A 15,453-nucleotide genomic window follows, 5' to 3' on the forward strand; every position below is an offset into this window, starting at 1 on the left:
CCACCTACTAAGCATTCTGTATTCAGAATGCTATTATTTTCCCTTATAACCATGTTATAAGGGAAAATAATACAATCTATAGAACAGCGAACCCAAACCTGAGCTTCTGTGAAGTAGTTCGGGTCTGGGTACCACAGTCGTTTTTATCACACGCGTGCAAAACACATTGCACCCGCGCAATAAAAACTGAACATCGGAACGCAATCGCAGTCAAAACGGACTGCAATTGCGTACCTAATCGCGCGGGTTTGCCGCAATACACCGGGACGCATCCGGACCTAATCCGGTCACGCCCGTGTGAACCCAGCCTAAAATGGTGCCTAAAGAAGAATAAACGCCAACTGATTAATCATAACTGGTAATCTGAACTTGAAAAAAGTTGCCCGACATACATGATGGATAAGCCTTACCCAGCAACACCTTGGTCTGGCACACGAAGGAAGTCCAAACTCTGGGGCTGCAGTGGATTTCTGACTGCTGCTGCGCCAGCTACGTGCCTTGGTAAAGATGGGTGATCCATAGACTGTTGTGATGTTCTAGAGTTGTTGAATTGCCTTCCGGACCTCTGCTGCTGCCCGTATTGGTTATTATGTATCAATCCATTCTGGTGGGACCCTATATCAAAAAGACCTTACTTTAATGGGTGAAATGACAAGGTAAGCATAGAGGCTCTATTCATATTTTCTTCGAGGAAAAGTTATTATATGCATAGTAAAGACAAGCTCAATATGGCCCCATGCACACAACTGTATTTTTGGTCCATATCCGATCTGCATATTTTTTTTTTATTTTTTTTGCGGATTGGATCCAGACCCATTCACTTTAACAGGGCCACAAAACAGAAAATGCAGACGGTACATGGTGTCCACATCTGTATGTCGTCCCACAAAAAAACAAAAACGTCCTATTCTTGTCCATATTGTGGAAAATAGTACGGGACATCTGGAACAGGAAAGTGCGGGACACATGTCCGTAACCGCGATTTGTGGACCGCAAAACAGATAAGGTTATGTGCATTAAGCAGTGCCCACAAAACCCACTCTATTTCTTTTGGTTGCAGAATTTTCCTTTTTCAGAGGTACAGTACAGACCAAAAGTTTGGACACACCTTCTCATTCAAAGAGTTTTCTTTATTTTCATGACTATGAAGGCATCAAAACTATGAAATAACATGTGGAATTATATACATAACAAAAAAGTGTGAAACAACTGAAAATATGTCATATTCTAGGTTCTTCAAAGTAGCCACCTTTTGCTTTGATTACTGCTTTGCATACTCTTGGCATTCTCTTGATGAGCTTCAAGAGGTAGTCACCTGAAATGGTTTTCACTTCACAGGTGTGCCCTGTCAGGTTTAATAAGTGGGATTTCTTGCCTTATAAATGGGGTTGGGACCATCAGTTGCGTTGAGGAGAAGTCAGGTGGATACACAGCTGATAGTCCTACTGAATAGTCTGTTAGCTGTTTTTTTCTTGCCATAACACATATTCTAACAGCCTATTCAGTAGGACTATCAGCTGGGTATCCACCTGACTTCTCAACGCAACTGATGGTCCCAACTCCATTTATAAGGCAAGAAATCCCACTTATTAAACCGGACAGGGCACACCTGTGAAGTGAAAACCATTTCAGGTGACTACCTCTTGAAGCTCATCAAGAGAATGCCAAGAGTATGCAAAGCAGTAATCAAAGCAAAAGGTGGCTACTTTGAAGAACCTAGAATATGACATTTTCAGTTGTTTCACACTTGTTTGTTAATAAGGCTACTTTCACACTCCCGTTTTGTGCGGATCCGTCATGGATGGATCCGTTCAGATAATACAACCGTCTGCATCCGTTCAGAATGGATCCGTTTCTATTATCTTTAACATTGAAAGTGAATGGAGGACGGATCAGTTTTCTATTGCGCCAGAGAAAACGGATCCGTCCCCATTGACTTACATTGTGTGCCAGGACGGATCAGTTTGGCTCAGTTTCATCAGGCGGACACCAAAATGCTGCAGGCAGCGTTTTGGTGTCCGTCTCCAAAGCGGAAGGGAGACTGAACGGAGGCAAACTGATGCATTCTGAGCGGATCCTTTTCCATTCAGAATGCATTAGGGCAAAACTGATCAGTTTTGGACCTCTTGTGAGAGCCCTGAACGGATCTAACAAACGGAAAGCCAAAACGCGAGTGTGAAAGTAGACCAAGTGAAGTGCCTGTTAAAGGACCTGCAGTCCCTCAATCCTGCTTCTCCAAGGCATCTCTTCAACTATTAGATTTGAGGAAAGCATACCATGTCTGCTTAAATACAGTCAACATTTATCACAGCGCTGCACAGAGGACAGTGACGTACAACTGCTCTCAGGTGCAATGAGGGTTTGGATTGGGAGCTTAAAGTGGCCCTGTGAAATCCAACAGTGGCCTTATATTGTAGGTAGGTCTAAACTGGCTGTAGGTGAGACCAACACAACTAGGCAGGGTCAACAAATATTCAACCTTAGTACTGGTTAATGATGGGGTCAAATACATTGGGATACCCCTTTAAGACAATAGGACAGAACTCCCGGCCTGCATTTACAGCTCTACAAAGCCCAGTTACTATATACAGAGGAGACAACAAGCACCTTAACTATATATAGAGCTCTATGGTATGAAATGGGGCATGCAGCCCAATAGTGATATATGGAGGACTACACATACAGCCCTATAGTAATCATGTTACCAGGCAGACGTTGGGGCTGATATGTAGACTGTGCCTGTTCTGTTCCTATTACTATTGTGTATTAGCAGTACTAGTAAAGCCCCATAGTGGGCTTATGGGTCTTCAATGACATGTATGCCTAAAGTGTTAGATCCTAAAAAGTTCTTGGGGGAGGCCGGCCTCATGACATTATGGCATGACCAACCCACCGGGATTTCTCCTGGAGGAGGCAATGACTAATTTGCTTCTGGGACCAATGTTACAATATAAAATTTAAAGAGAAAGTCTTGTTCTCGATTTTTCAATCTACAAGCCGATGACAAGGAGATCAGCTGTAATCAATAATTCTATGGGGGAACCCAACAGCAAATGTTTTTTACCCTTCCAGCACTTCCGAATATAGCGTTACACAGTCCCTGCCGTGGGCGGTTTGTGTAATGCACTTACATCTCATTCACAACTCCCTCCCTCAGAATAACTTGAAAATGGATTTATAAACCAGATAACCTTTTTAATATCATCCCAAAACTACTTCCACTGATTGGACTAATACTCCACTAACAAATGAGTCAGAAATGAAAAACGTTAAGGCAAATGGTCCACAATTCCCAGAAAAAGCTTTGAAATACTATGCACTTAGACACACACTGTATATTAATCATCTCTCCAAATGTAAAATACATCAGCACTCAAACGTTAATGCAATGCATGTACACCAGGAGCGATTATATTCTATTATCAGTTAAAATAATTCAGTAAGATATATATAGTAAATAAAGTTTTATTTTTAGTTTTTTTTGGGTTTGGGGTGCAAAACAAAGCATATTTTTTATGCCTGCTATACCACTTGCCCGGAGCCTTCTGATAAATGTGGGCCTGTATATTCAAGGGCTGAACTATGGCAATTCCCACCCAGGATCACACTCGGTACCAGCTGGTCTTGCTTCCATAACCAATGGTACAATGATTTTAGTACTAAATACAGAAGCTCTTATCTAGTTAAATGGGAATGGTGAGCCTGGTAAGCCTAATTATACAGGGGTGGCTTCCAAAGCTGTATTTATAGGAATAGGAATTAGACTGTGTGGATTTTGGGACACAGGATGCTAGAAACAAATCAAGTACAATGCAGATAAATGGGAACCAACAGTGTAACTCGAAAGCTGCAACTGAACATTTACTTAGGAGTTCTTCTTATTTTTAGACAGTAGTATGCCAGCCATTTTTATAGAGCCTGCAATAAGCTTAAAGGGGTAGTAACATCCGTTTTCTCCAAGGCAAAAAAAAAAATAATCAAAATTTATGAAGGCCCCTGGGTAAAATAGAGTGGCGGTGACCAATATTTTATTTATTACGTATTTATATAGAGCCAACATATTTTGCAGTGCATTACAGATGTTATCACTAACTGTCCTCAGCGCGGCTCAGGAAATCTAAATTTCCTATTAGTTTATCTTTGGAGTATGGGAGAAAACTGGAGTACCTGGAGGAAACCCTCACTAACACAGGTAGGCGTATCAACCCCAAGAAGATGTTGCCCTGATTTAAACCCAGGACCTCAGTGCATGCACGGCACCAGTGGTAATCACAGAGCCACTGTGCTGCCCAGTCCAACAGCCCTATCCTTTTTGGGTAGGCTAAAAATAATGAGCAGAACTGCCATAATATCACCCAATTATGCCTCACTGTTGAAATAACTCCAACAGTAGCGATATCACTTAAATAAATGTGCCAAAAACACAGGCCATGAAATGACTACATACAGATTTCATACTACCACAGCAGACACCTTGACTTAAGTTTTAGAAGAACAGTGGAAGATGTTTAGAGTATAATGTATGAGGTGGGTTATAGGGCAGTGGAAGCCATTCTAATATTCGGTCTTGCTTTATGTATGACTATTATCTTCATATATAATGCAAGGGAGTATATGGTATTTAGAAAACCACTTAACTGTGGGTACCACTGATGTGCAAACCCTTGTGAAGGAGTTAACCTTAACATAACTTATAAGGGTAGATTAGATACTGCCTGATTCATTTACAGAACAATTGATCTGGGCAGAAGAAAATCACCCAGCCTTACCCACTGTTACACTGGCCATACACATTAATGTCAGGCCAACTCCCCAATTTCGGTGGGAATGACTGACCATCCAATGTGTACAGGGGTGTCCTGAGGGATTGGGTTGTTTTTTCCCAACATGCTCGATCCTTTGGGCTCAGTTAAGACATACTACTGCTAGAGTTGTCTGGTAGAAGGCTTACTACCTTTTCCCCATTCAGAACACATGCATGCTTGGGTGAGCAGGGGCTGTGCGTGTGTATGTGTGGTTCAAAATGGCTCAAATGAGCCATCTAAAGTGCACTACCAACTTTGCCTTCAAGACAAGGGTCAACCAAGCGGAATAGACAATAGGGTGTCTGTGGGCTGTGTTCACACAAAATCTAAAGTCTAGGTACAGCTTTACTGTGCGGTAGATGCAATGTTAGTGCTCTAGAATACCATACCTGGTGGTGGGGGGGCAGCCCTGCTCGGGTAGGATTTGGCTTTGTTCATGTTACCTCTCCCGTCAACAAGGTTTCTTCGCGTTGGCCCTAAACAACACATACAATATGTAAATATACATTATCATACATAAAGCATATGAAGGTGCCTTTTTTGTTATAATGCGGCCCAGTAAATAGATCACAATGCATGTTGTAACTTTACATAAACCACAGGAATTGTGGACAGTAGCATTTTATTGTACCATTCAAGTGAACCCATATGTACGCACATGAATATGTACAAAACCACTAGTATAAAAGCAAAATCAAAGATATTTTAGAAAGAAAACCTATTTACAGCATGCCACATATAATGGAAAATTTAAAGGGGTTGTCACTTCAGCAAAATAGCATTTATCATGTAGAGAAAGTTAATACAAGGCATTTACCAATGTATTGTGATTGTCCATATTGTCTCTTTTGCTCGCTAGATTATTTTTGTTCCATCACATCATACACTGCTAGTTTCCATGGTCGCAACCACCCAGCAGCGGCAGCCATGCTTGCACACTATAGGAAAAAGTGCTGGACTATGCACACTCCCGCGGTCTCGGCCCCCAGAGAGGCCAAAGCTTTTTCCCCATCTTGTGCAAGCACGGCCACCGCTGCTGGATTACAGGGTGGTCATAACCATGGACATGAACAATGTATAGTGTGATGGAAAAATGATTGTAACCAGTAAAAGAAGCAAAATGGACAATTACAATACATTAATAAGTAAGTGCCTTGTATTACCTTCCTCTACACTGTAAACACAACCCCTTTAATAAGCAAACCAGTTTACCCATTATATTCTATGGACTTTCAAATGTGAAATTGCTAACCTATAAAACCAATAAAAAAGCTCCTTCTAGATTGTGTGATAAAAGTCTACATAAAGCACATATTCTCCTGAAAAAAGGTGGCAATTATACTTTCAGTTCCCTATTAATACAGGACAAGGCTACTTACGGGAGTTCTTTGGCAGGCCTTGCCCTATGCTGACCTGTAGCACCTTATTGCTGTGTTTCAGTATGGCCAAATCACCAAATCCTTGAATAAATTGCACTTGTCGGGAGCCACTTCCACTACTCCAAGGACCCCAAGTTTCTTTTTTCAATTTCATCTCAAGTCTGTAGTAAAGAAAGATATCTATGAACTGTTGCTCTATGGTACGGGAATCAGTCAGCAGATTTGTACCTATGACACTGGCTGACCTGTTACATGTGCGCTTGGCAGCTGAAGGCATCTGTGTTGGTCCCATGTTCATATGTGCCCAGATTACTGGGAAAAATGTGTTAATATATGCAAATGAGCCTCTAGGAGAAATGGGGGTGTTGCACTTACTCCTTGTGCCTCTGCTCTTTGATTCCCAGGACCAAACAGTGAAACAGTCTTCACGCATGGCCCTGTCACTCAAAGTGCAGAAGGCGCGGCAGTTGCAGAGAGAGCACAGTCTCTAGGTGTAACGACAACGCCCTCATTGCTCCTTAAGCCTTGTTGCATGTATTAAAACAATTTTTCCCAGCAATGCGGGCACATATTTACATGGAACCTACACAGATGCCTTTAGCTGCCATGTACAACAGGTCAGTCAGTTTGATAGGTACAAAACTGCTGACAGATGCCCTTTAAAATAGTGATATCACAAATGTCAAATTCTCAATAAATTAGAGGGAAAAAAAAACCCTGGTTATTACAGCTATGCATGTTGAAAATAATTTTAAATCATCCTTAACCACAGCTCTCAATGCTCAAAGACAAAACTTGGTCGAATATGCCAATTTTGCCAGGATTGGCTGACTAATTTGTATGAGGCTTCCCTATTTTCTCCTGATGGTAGAGGTCATGGAAAAAAGGGATCAATATCCAGATCCTTTGCTCCACAGATAACAAATTCTGCTATGCTGGAACTGGAAGAAATAGTTATTTCATGAGTGTGGCTAAAGGGAATAGTATTTTATATTAGACAGACGTATCACATAAATATCAATAAATATCTAACACTATGGAGCCACGTGCTGCTTCTGGGTCTCTAAGGCTGGTTTCACATATGCGGTCAAAGATCTGGCAGGCTGTTCCAGCAGAGAACAGCCTGCCGGATCTCTCTGGATCTGGCACTGCCAGATGGTACCGAAATGTCTGCCGACCCCATAACTATAATGGGGTCCGGTGGAGATCCAGCCGCTACATGGCAAATATGACGGGATTTGTCTGGAAAAAACACTGCACACAGAGGTTTTTGCCGAGCCTATACCCGGCATTCTATGCCGGAACAGCCTGCCAGAAGGATGTACCGCATATGTGAATGTAGACTAACACCTCACTCCAATGCCTCCCAATTGTCCTGGATCCCAAACACTAACTACACATCTTCCGGACAGATTCCTTCAGTAATTACCACTGCCACAGCTAGACATGGGTACATGCAAGCAGATGATGGGGTCTGGTTACTCATGTGGTGAGTCCTGACAACCACTGAACACATTATTGCTACTAGTCATCATCATGAAAAGATAGAAGAATGAAGGGGCAATAAAGGAGAAACCAGCCACGTCACAAAGTTATATCACTCGCAAAAGATTAGATCATAAAAGACAATCAGTTTTAATAGTTGTCAGTCTACTTCGAGATAAGAGAATACATATGTAGTATGTTGAAGCAATTTTCCACTTGAAAATTGCTTTTCATCATTGCAGGTATCTTTTAACTGTTTATCAGAATACCCATAGGGAAAGGTATTATAATGCTGGTGAGGCTGGGTGCAAAGCTGTCCTGGCCAGACTTAGAATGCATCCTATGAAACCAGAATTAATTTCCCTCTGAGTGAATAAGAGCAGGTCTAACCGCATATCATAAAAAGGAGGAAGAGCAAAAGAGTCCCGGGAAGAGGTGAGAGAACAACTGAAAAACCTTGCTATATAGAACATGGTTAGACAGAAAAAACAAGTATTTTAGGCCAAACTTTTTGTCTGAACCACTCATGAGTCAGTGGAACCAGGAAATTGCTTTAAGCTGAACTTGGATTCCGATAAACAGCATTCAAACAACACATACTCACGTATTACTAAATTTCAGAGGTAGTTTTCTTTGGGTCTTTTCCTCATAGTGCTTGGCCAGCAGGCTAATAAATTCTGTCTTAAAGATGGATTCCAGCAAAGTGTCATATTCTTGCTCATGAAGAATGAAAAAGTCATCTTGTAATGTACTGTAAAGATAAAAGCATTGGATAACAATTAAAAGGGGTTAACCGAGACTTTAATACTGATGACTAGGGATGAGCGAATCGACTTTGGATGAAACATGGTACCTTGGAACCTAACCAGAGTTCGGAAATAGTTTTTTACAGTACAAGTTAATTTATGAAGTAATTACCCGAAGTCTTGCGAGACTTCGCAAAGCAATAACTTCGGCTCATCGGAGCCAATACATTCTAATACTGTATGGAGCTCCTGCTCAGTACAGTATTAGAATGAGGTTTTATGCGAATCGACTTCGGAGATTCGCTCATCCCTACTGATGACCTATCCTCAGGATAGGTGATCAGTATCTGACCGGTGGGGTTCTGACACCTGGGACTCCTGCTAATTAGCTGTTTGCGAAGGCAGCAGCGCTCACAGTAGCACCGCGGCCTTCTCTAGCTTTTCCTAGGCCAAGTAACGACATGTTCATCAGTGGCACAGCTCAGCCCCATAGAAGTGAATGGGGCCGAGCACGATACCAAGCACAGCTGCTATTTTTTTTTCCTTTCTTTTTTTCCCCTTTTTATTCTTAATAAATCTTTATTTTTCTTTTATCCAAAATACAAAAAACATATACAATATCGGACCGTCCAAAAGGTCCGTATTACAATACTCAGTCATGTATTAACATTTTAGGCTACTTTCACACTAGCGTTTTTCTTTTCCGGCGCTGAGTTCCGTCCCAGGGGCTCAAATCCGGAAAAGAACTGATCAGTTTTATCCTAATGCATTCTGAATGGAGAGTCCATCCCTCAGGATGTATCAGGATGTCTTCTGTTCAGTCTTTTTGACTGATCAGGCTTTTCAGAAAAACGTAGCATGCAGTATTTTTACCTCCGGCCAAAAATCCTGAACACTTTGACTGAACGCCTGATCAGGCTTTTTTCCCATTGACTTGCATTAACGCCGGATCCGGAACCATGTGTTCAGTCAAAACGGATCCGGCTTTTGCATGTTAAACCCAAAAAATAGGAAAAAAAAGTTAAAGTCCATAAATGGCGGATCCGTTTTTTCCAATGCATTTTTCCATTGTGATCGAAAGCCTGATCAGGATTCAAATGTAATCCGTTTTCACACGTTTTTCCGGATCCGGCGGGCAGTTCCGGTGTCGGAATTGAACGCCGGATTCAAACAACGCTAGTGTGAAAGTAGCCTTAGCCCAAATACCCCCCCCCCCCCACCCAATTGAAGAGAGAGGGGAAAGGGAAAAAAATAAATCTTTCTAACACCTCGGCCCCGCTTCAACCATTTCTTCCATATTTTGTCCATTTTTTCCTGTTTATCACTATATCTCTCCGACGCCTGTTCCAACTTAATTAAATTAAGCACTGCTTCCTGCCACTGTCTCACTGTAGGAGGATCTTTATTTATCCATTTCCGAAGTATCAGCAATCTGGCCTGGAATAGTACTTTACTCAACACCGATTGTATCTCTGTTTAATTCAAGATGTGCAGTGGCCCCCCAATATACAAACTACGGGGTCTTCCAAAACTTGAATACCCCAAAATACTGATGTAATCTCTACAATCTCTTTTCAATACCTTAGCAATTTAGGGCTTCTCCAAAAACAGTGTATAAGCACAGCTGCTATTAAAACGTACGACGCTGTGCTTGGTAAGCTGTGACAAGGCCGCGCCACTCACAGGATTGTGATTGGCAGGGATTCTGGGTGTCAGACCCCCATCGATCAGATAGTGATGACCTATCCTGAGAATAGGTCATAAGTATTAAAGCCTTGGAAAACCTTTTTAATGCCAAAATGAAAATTGACATGGTTGTGATAAAACCAGTCTAGCATTACATAAAACATCTCTAGAGTGGAAGATTTTAAAACTGTTTTGGTTCAGCTCTGTTAACATTGGTGTCAGTTCTACAAAAAAACAGAATGGATATGTCTACATCTTTCTATAGGATTTTCCTGGACACATTACAAAACGGAAAAAAAATGGAAACCATCTTTCCAGTAAGATCCGGGTTGGCAAAATGTTCCTAAATCACTGAAAATTCATAAATTCAACCTTAATTCCAATGTTCTGAGAGGTAGAACACATTATGGACTGATATTTGATACATTGGGCAGCATGGTGATCCAACTGACCTGAAATATTCACTATTTAGTACAGTGCTTCTAATAATTTCAATTTCTAGAAAAGATAAATCTTCTTTGTGCCTTGAGAAATAAATGGTGCTGTGTGTGGGCTACTTTGGAGAGGTTTGTCTCTTTGTAAGTTTCTAGTGAATTAGTCTCTCTGCATTTTTGGACAGGACTCCATTTCTTGTGCCAGTATCAATTTACAAGATTTCTATATTCACAGATGTATAAATCATGTTTCTAAGGCCTCATGCACATGACCGTTGTTTTATTCCGTGTTCGTTGCTTTTCAATGGGTCCGTTGAAAACTCGGCTAATGCACCGTTTGCCATCCGTGTCCGTGATCCGTGGCTCTAGTCCGTCAAAAAAATATAACCGCTAAAAAACACGGAGGCACGCAAGATTGTCGTCCGTGTCTGTTTTTTTCCTATCATTTGCATGGCAAACCTGTCAGACTTTTTTTTACATTCCTTTATGTCTGGTGGTCGTCCAAAAATAAAGGAAGACACACGGAAACAAAAACAGAATCGGATCACGGAACAACGGAACCCCATTTTGCGGAAAGGAACACAACAACGGACGTGTGCATGAGGCCTAAAGAGCTTTTATAGGCTAATAGCCCTGTTAGGGTGCATTCACATGGCCGTATGTATTTTGCGTTCCCTAAACGCGGATCTGCAAAAAATACGGATGATGTTTGTTTTGCGCAACCATTGTAACAATGCCTATTCTTGTCTGCAAAACGAACAAGAATAGGACAAGAATGACATTTATTTTGAGGGGCTGCAGAACGGACAATACACTGTGTGCTGTCTGCATTTTTTATGGCCCCATTGAAATGAATCTGCAGAAAATGCGGATCGGATGTGGAGCAAAAATACGGTCATGTGAATGGAGCCTTGCGCAGTTGAATAATTGTGGTCTTAGGGCATTTGAATATCTCATGCCGAGTAGTAGCAATCAGATAATATTTTAGAAACATCTACTTGTATTAGAGGTAGTTAAAAAGCATAAAAGACTGAACAGATGTCACCCAGTGGGAGCCAGAAGGGTAAGAAAATACATACAAGTCTTTCTAGATTCTTTTGCTTATATGCAGACTTTTACTTGGATCAGAGAGTGGTCTTTACTCATGATGATTGGCTTACAATCTCTTGCAGATGTTTCATAGAGGTTATAAAATCCACTTTGAAAATACTCTACTACTGCTATGAGAAATCTAAAACCTGATTGTTCTTTTGCCCAATCTCATTCCAACCAAGGAAATATAAAGAAAGGTTTTGTATTATAGAAACACTTGGTATTTAACAAAAAAAATAAAATAAATTAATATTCTTTTGGGGTAGTTTTTAGAGAAAAGGGAGCTTTTGTAGATAATAATCCTACTTCCAGAATGATATTACAATAATGTTAACAGGCACTCAATCACCAGGAACTGTACCGAAAGCAGATATTTATTGTAACAAAATGTAAATAAAATCAATATAAATAACAATATACAGACATTAAAGTATAAATATATATATATATATATATATATATATATATATATATATATATATATATATATATATATATATATATATATATATATAAAATTCCACAGCACATCCAAGTAGTAAAAAGTAGAAAAACGGCTTTATTCACCAGACATGCGACATTTCGATCCGCTCACTGGGATCTTTCTCAAGCAGAGAAAGATCCCAGTGAGCGGATCGAAACGTTGCATGTCTGGTGAATAAAGCAGTTTTCTACTTTTTACTACTTGGATGTGCTGTGGAATTTTTTTATTTTTATACATTGGAGGTGGATCGCCCCCACAGCCACTGGCACTCCGACCGTACTCTACAGATAGTTGTGCTGCCCACATCCTTCTACCTGTGAGATATATATATATATATATATATATATATATATATATATATATATATATATATATATATATATATATATATTCAGGGCAGCACTCCTTGTAGCAGATGTAGGGTGCCAGCGGTATCGACACTCAACCAGTGTCCAATAGCCAGAAGAATAAACACACCGCAGCACGTCCATAAGGTGAAAAATGTGGGATCCTTTATTCACCCAAGCAGCGACGTTTCGGTCCGCTTGCTGGGACCATTTTCCGCTTGAAAATGGTCCCAGCAAGCGGACCGAAACGTCGCTGCTTGGGTGAATAAAGGATCCCACATTTTTCACCTTATGGACGTGCTGCGGTGTGTTATATATATATATATATACACACACACATACACAGAAACAAAAGAGTTCAGTGGCAGCACCGTCAATGGAAAAATATGGGTGCAGCTGGCCCAGTGTGGATATAAGCCAATCCAGATAGATAAAAATAACAAAAAGGGCAGCACTCCAGAAAGTTTACTTTCTGGAGTGCTGCCCTTTTTGTTACATATATATATATATATATATATATATATATATATATATATATATACACATACAGACATATACACACACACACAAAATAAAAATGAGCGATTAGAAAAATACACAGAAATCAGTAATGTGTTCTCCTGTAAACACACAAAAAACACAGTCCATGTGAAGTGTTCTGACTCAGTCCTCTGTATTTCCTACAATAAATATCTGTTTTCGGTACAGTTCCTGGTGATTGAGTGCCTGTTAACATTATTGTAATATTACTCTACACTTAGACTGTGGGGCAGTTTGGTAACAGTGCACCTATATCCAGAAACCAAAACGGGAGAGTCACTATAATTCTTGTTTACTTCCAGAATGAGTAGTCTGCAGCACGGATCTGTCTCTGCTAAATCACTTATTTCCCATCCAGTAAATGTTTGACAAGTACAAGCAGTCAGCGCTTCATGGTATGCAGGCATCCCTAATAAAATCCTTTTAATGTTTCAAACAGGGGCCTTACTACAATTCATAGGGCCCCATCGTGGTGAACTCAAATCTGTAACATCTGCTTAATAGGATACACCATTGTTACATACATTTCTCAGCAGTAGTAAATGTGCAAGAACAATGCTCTTCACGTGGTAACCACAAATAGTTTTCTGCTGCTTTAGTGCTAAAGGACATAACGTTCTGCTACTAAGGTAGTATAGAAAACCATTATGCTTCTCATCCCGAGACATGTCATCACTGGGAATATTGGTTGATACAGGACAGACAGACGGCTAGATGCACATTCACTATGTTATCATCTCCATAAGACAGATGGATATACTGTGAGCAGGTGCAGTCTAGTCTGATGACAGCTCTGTGTTTATACTGGATGTGCTCTCTACCAGCATCTGCTAAGCTCTCGAGTGTCTCAAATATATGTCCAGGACTGCCATCGATAGGCTTCATTTAAAAGCTTCTTTTGAGGAAGGAGAAGACAATTATTTTATATTAACACATCAACCTATGAGTGCTGGAGGCAGTTTTCTAAAGGAGCTTCATAGAAAGACAAATGTGTTAGTAAATAATGTACGGCATATTAAAAGGACTTTCTTATGAAGTCCTTACCATATACCCTACTAGGATATAAGGGACATCACAGAGAAGGATGCTTAGAAACCCATTCGTTAACAAGCTATCTTTTTATTAACAAGTACGTGTATAAATGTAGGCCAGAATTTTGGACCTATAAATTGTAGGAAAAAAAAGGTCTGTTCTTTTTTTTCCCAACCACGCCAACCCACTGACAAGAGGATCTGTTTGTATAAAACAAAAACAAAAAACTTTAAAAGGGTTTACCAGAACAAATTAGAACCTATTCACAGGATAGGTATTTGATAGGTAGACCCCTGAAGCCCCATTGACCACGAGAACAGAGATCCCAATATCCCTCGTCTGAATGGAATGGAACATGCACACTTATGGTCAAGTCAATTCCTATGGGACTGTTGGAGAACACCAAGCGCTGTGCTCTGCTATTTTCAGCAATCCCCATCCTTGTAATCCGTGGGAGTCCCAATAGTTGGACCCTCACCGTTCAGACACTTATCACCTATCCAACGGTTAGGGGAGTACTTGTCATTCTGGGACAACCACTTTGTGTTTTCTGGCTTAATAAAGAATTAGAGGCTATGGACACCTTTGTGCACTAAAAACCAATAACCCTGTATCTTACCGTAATGCAGCACATAATAAAATTGCACTTGTTTGTTTACGGTTATCATGTTTGCTTCACATGCCCTCAGAAATGCTCTTCTATGAGTTTTGCTCACTACTGTCATCTCCTGTGAGGCTCTGTGGGCGTTCCTGTGGATTTCACATGCACCAGCACAAGCTCTGCTGCCCTACATCCTGTTACACAGCACAGCTATCAGCCACTTACATACAGACTGCTTGTAATCAGCAGATCTATTTCTCACTTTCCATTCTGTAGAAAGTACATTATTTGTAGACACAATAGATATTTCTGCTGATAACGTTAGTGCAGCGATCTACAGTCAGAACCATGGTGTTGTAAGCAGGATATAGATCTCATTACTGACAGCTCTCACTACATGCACTCTCTTCTGAATACAGTAGTGCGTGCCGTCCGCACAGTGAGCAGTCACTTTTCCCACACAGATTACACAATGCTATGTACACATGTGAGTACACAGTGGGGGAAATTTATCAAAAGTGGTGTAAAGATTCCTCCTTTCATTTTCTAATGAAGCTGTGAAAAATAAAGGTTGGAATCTGATTTGTTAATTTGTTGCCAGGGGCAACTAAGCCAGTTCTACTTTACACCAGTTTGATAAATAATATAATATAATATATATATATATATATATATATATATATATATATATAAAAGATGAGCAGCACACAAATCACAGGGGTGCAATTTCTTGAAGCAGATCACGGACTTCATCCAATTTTGTATATGTATAGAAAAATCCAAGGCAGCACACAGATGACGGTGAAAAAAATAGGGTATTTA

At 40.4% G+C, this 15,453-nt stretch overlaps 1 protein-coding gene across 1 annotated transcript in view; it reads right to left on the minus strand.

Moving 5' to 3' along the window:
- MYO1E (myosin IE) overlaps positions 1-15,453 on the minus strand; it is a 187,157-nt gene that overhangs the window by 7,269 nt on the left and 164,435 nt on the right. The window contains exons 23-26 of the mRNA XM_044279713.1: positions 8,274-8,420; positions 6,185-6,345; positions 5,195-5,281; positions 411-615 (exon numbers count right to left, since the gene is read on the minus strand). Coding sequence (XP_044135648.1) covers positions 411-615; positions 5,195-5,281; positions 6,185-6,345; positions 8,274-8,420 — 600 coding nt within the window. The remainder of the gene's footprint in view (positions 1-410; positions 616-5,194; positions 5,282-6,184; positions 6,346-8,273; positions 8,421-15,453) is intronic.

The sequence above is a fragment of the Bufo gargarizans genome, chromosome 2 (assembly GCF_014858855.1).
Source record: "Bufo gargarizans isolate SCDJY-AF-19 chromosome 2, ASM1485885v1, whole genome shotgun sequence".
Classification (NCBI taxonomy): Eukaryota; Metazoa; Chordata; class Amphibia; order Anura; family Bufonidae; genus Bufo; species Bufo gargarizans.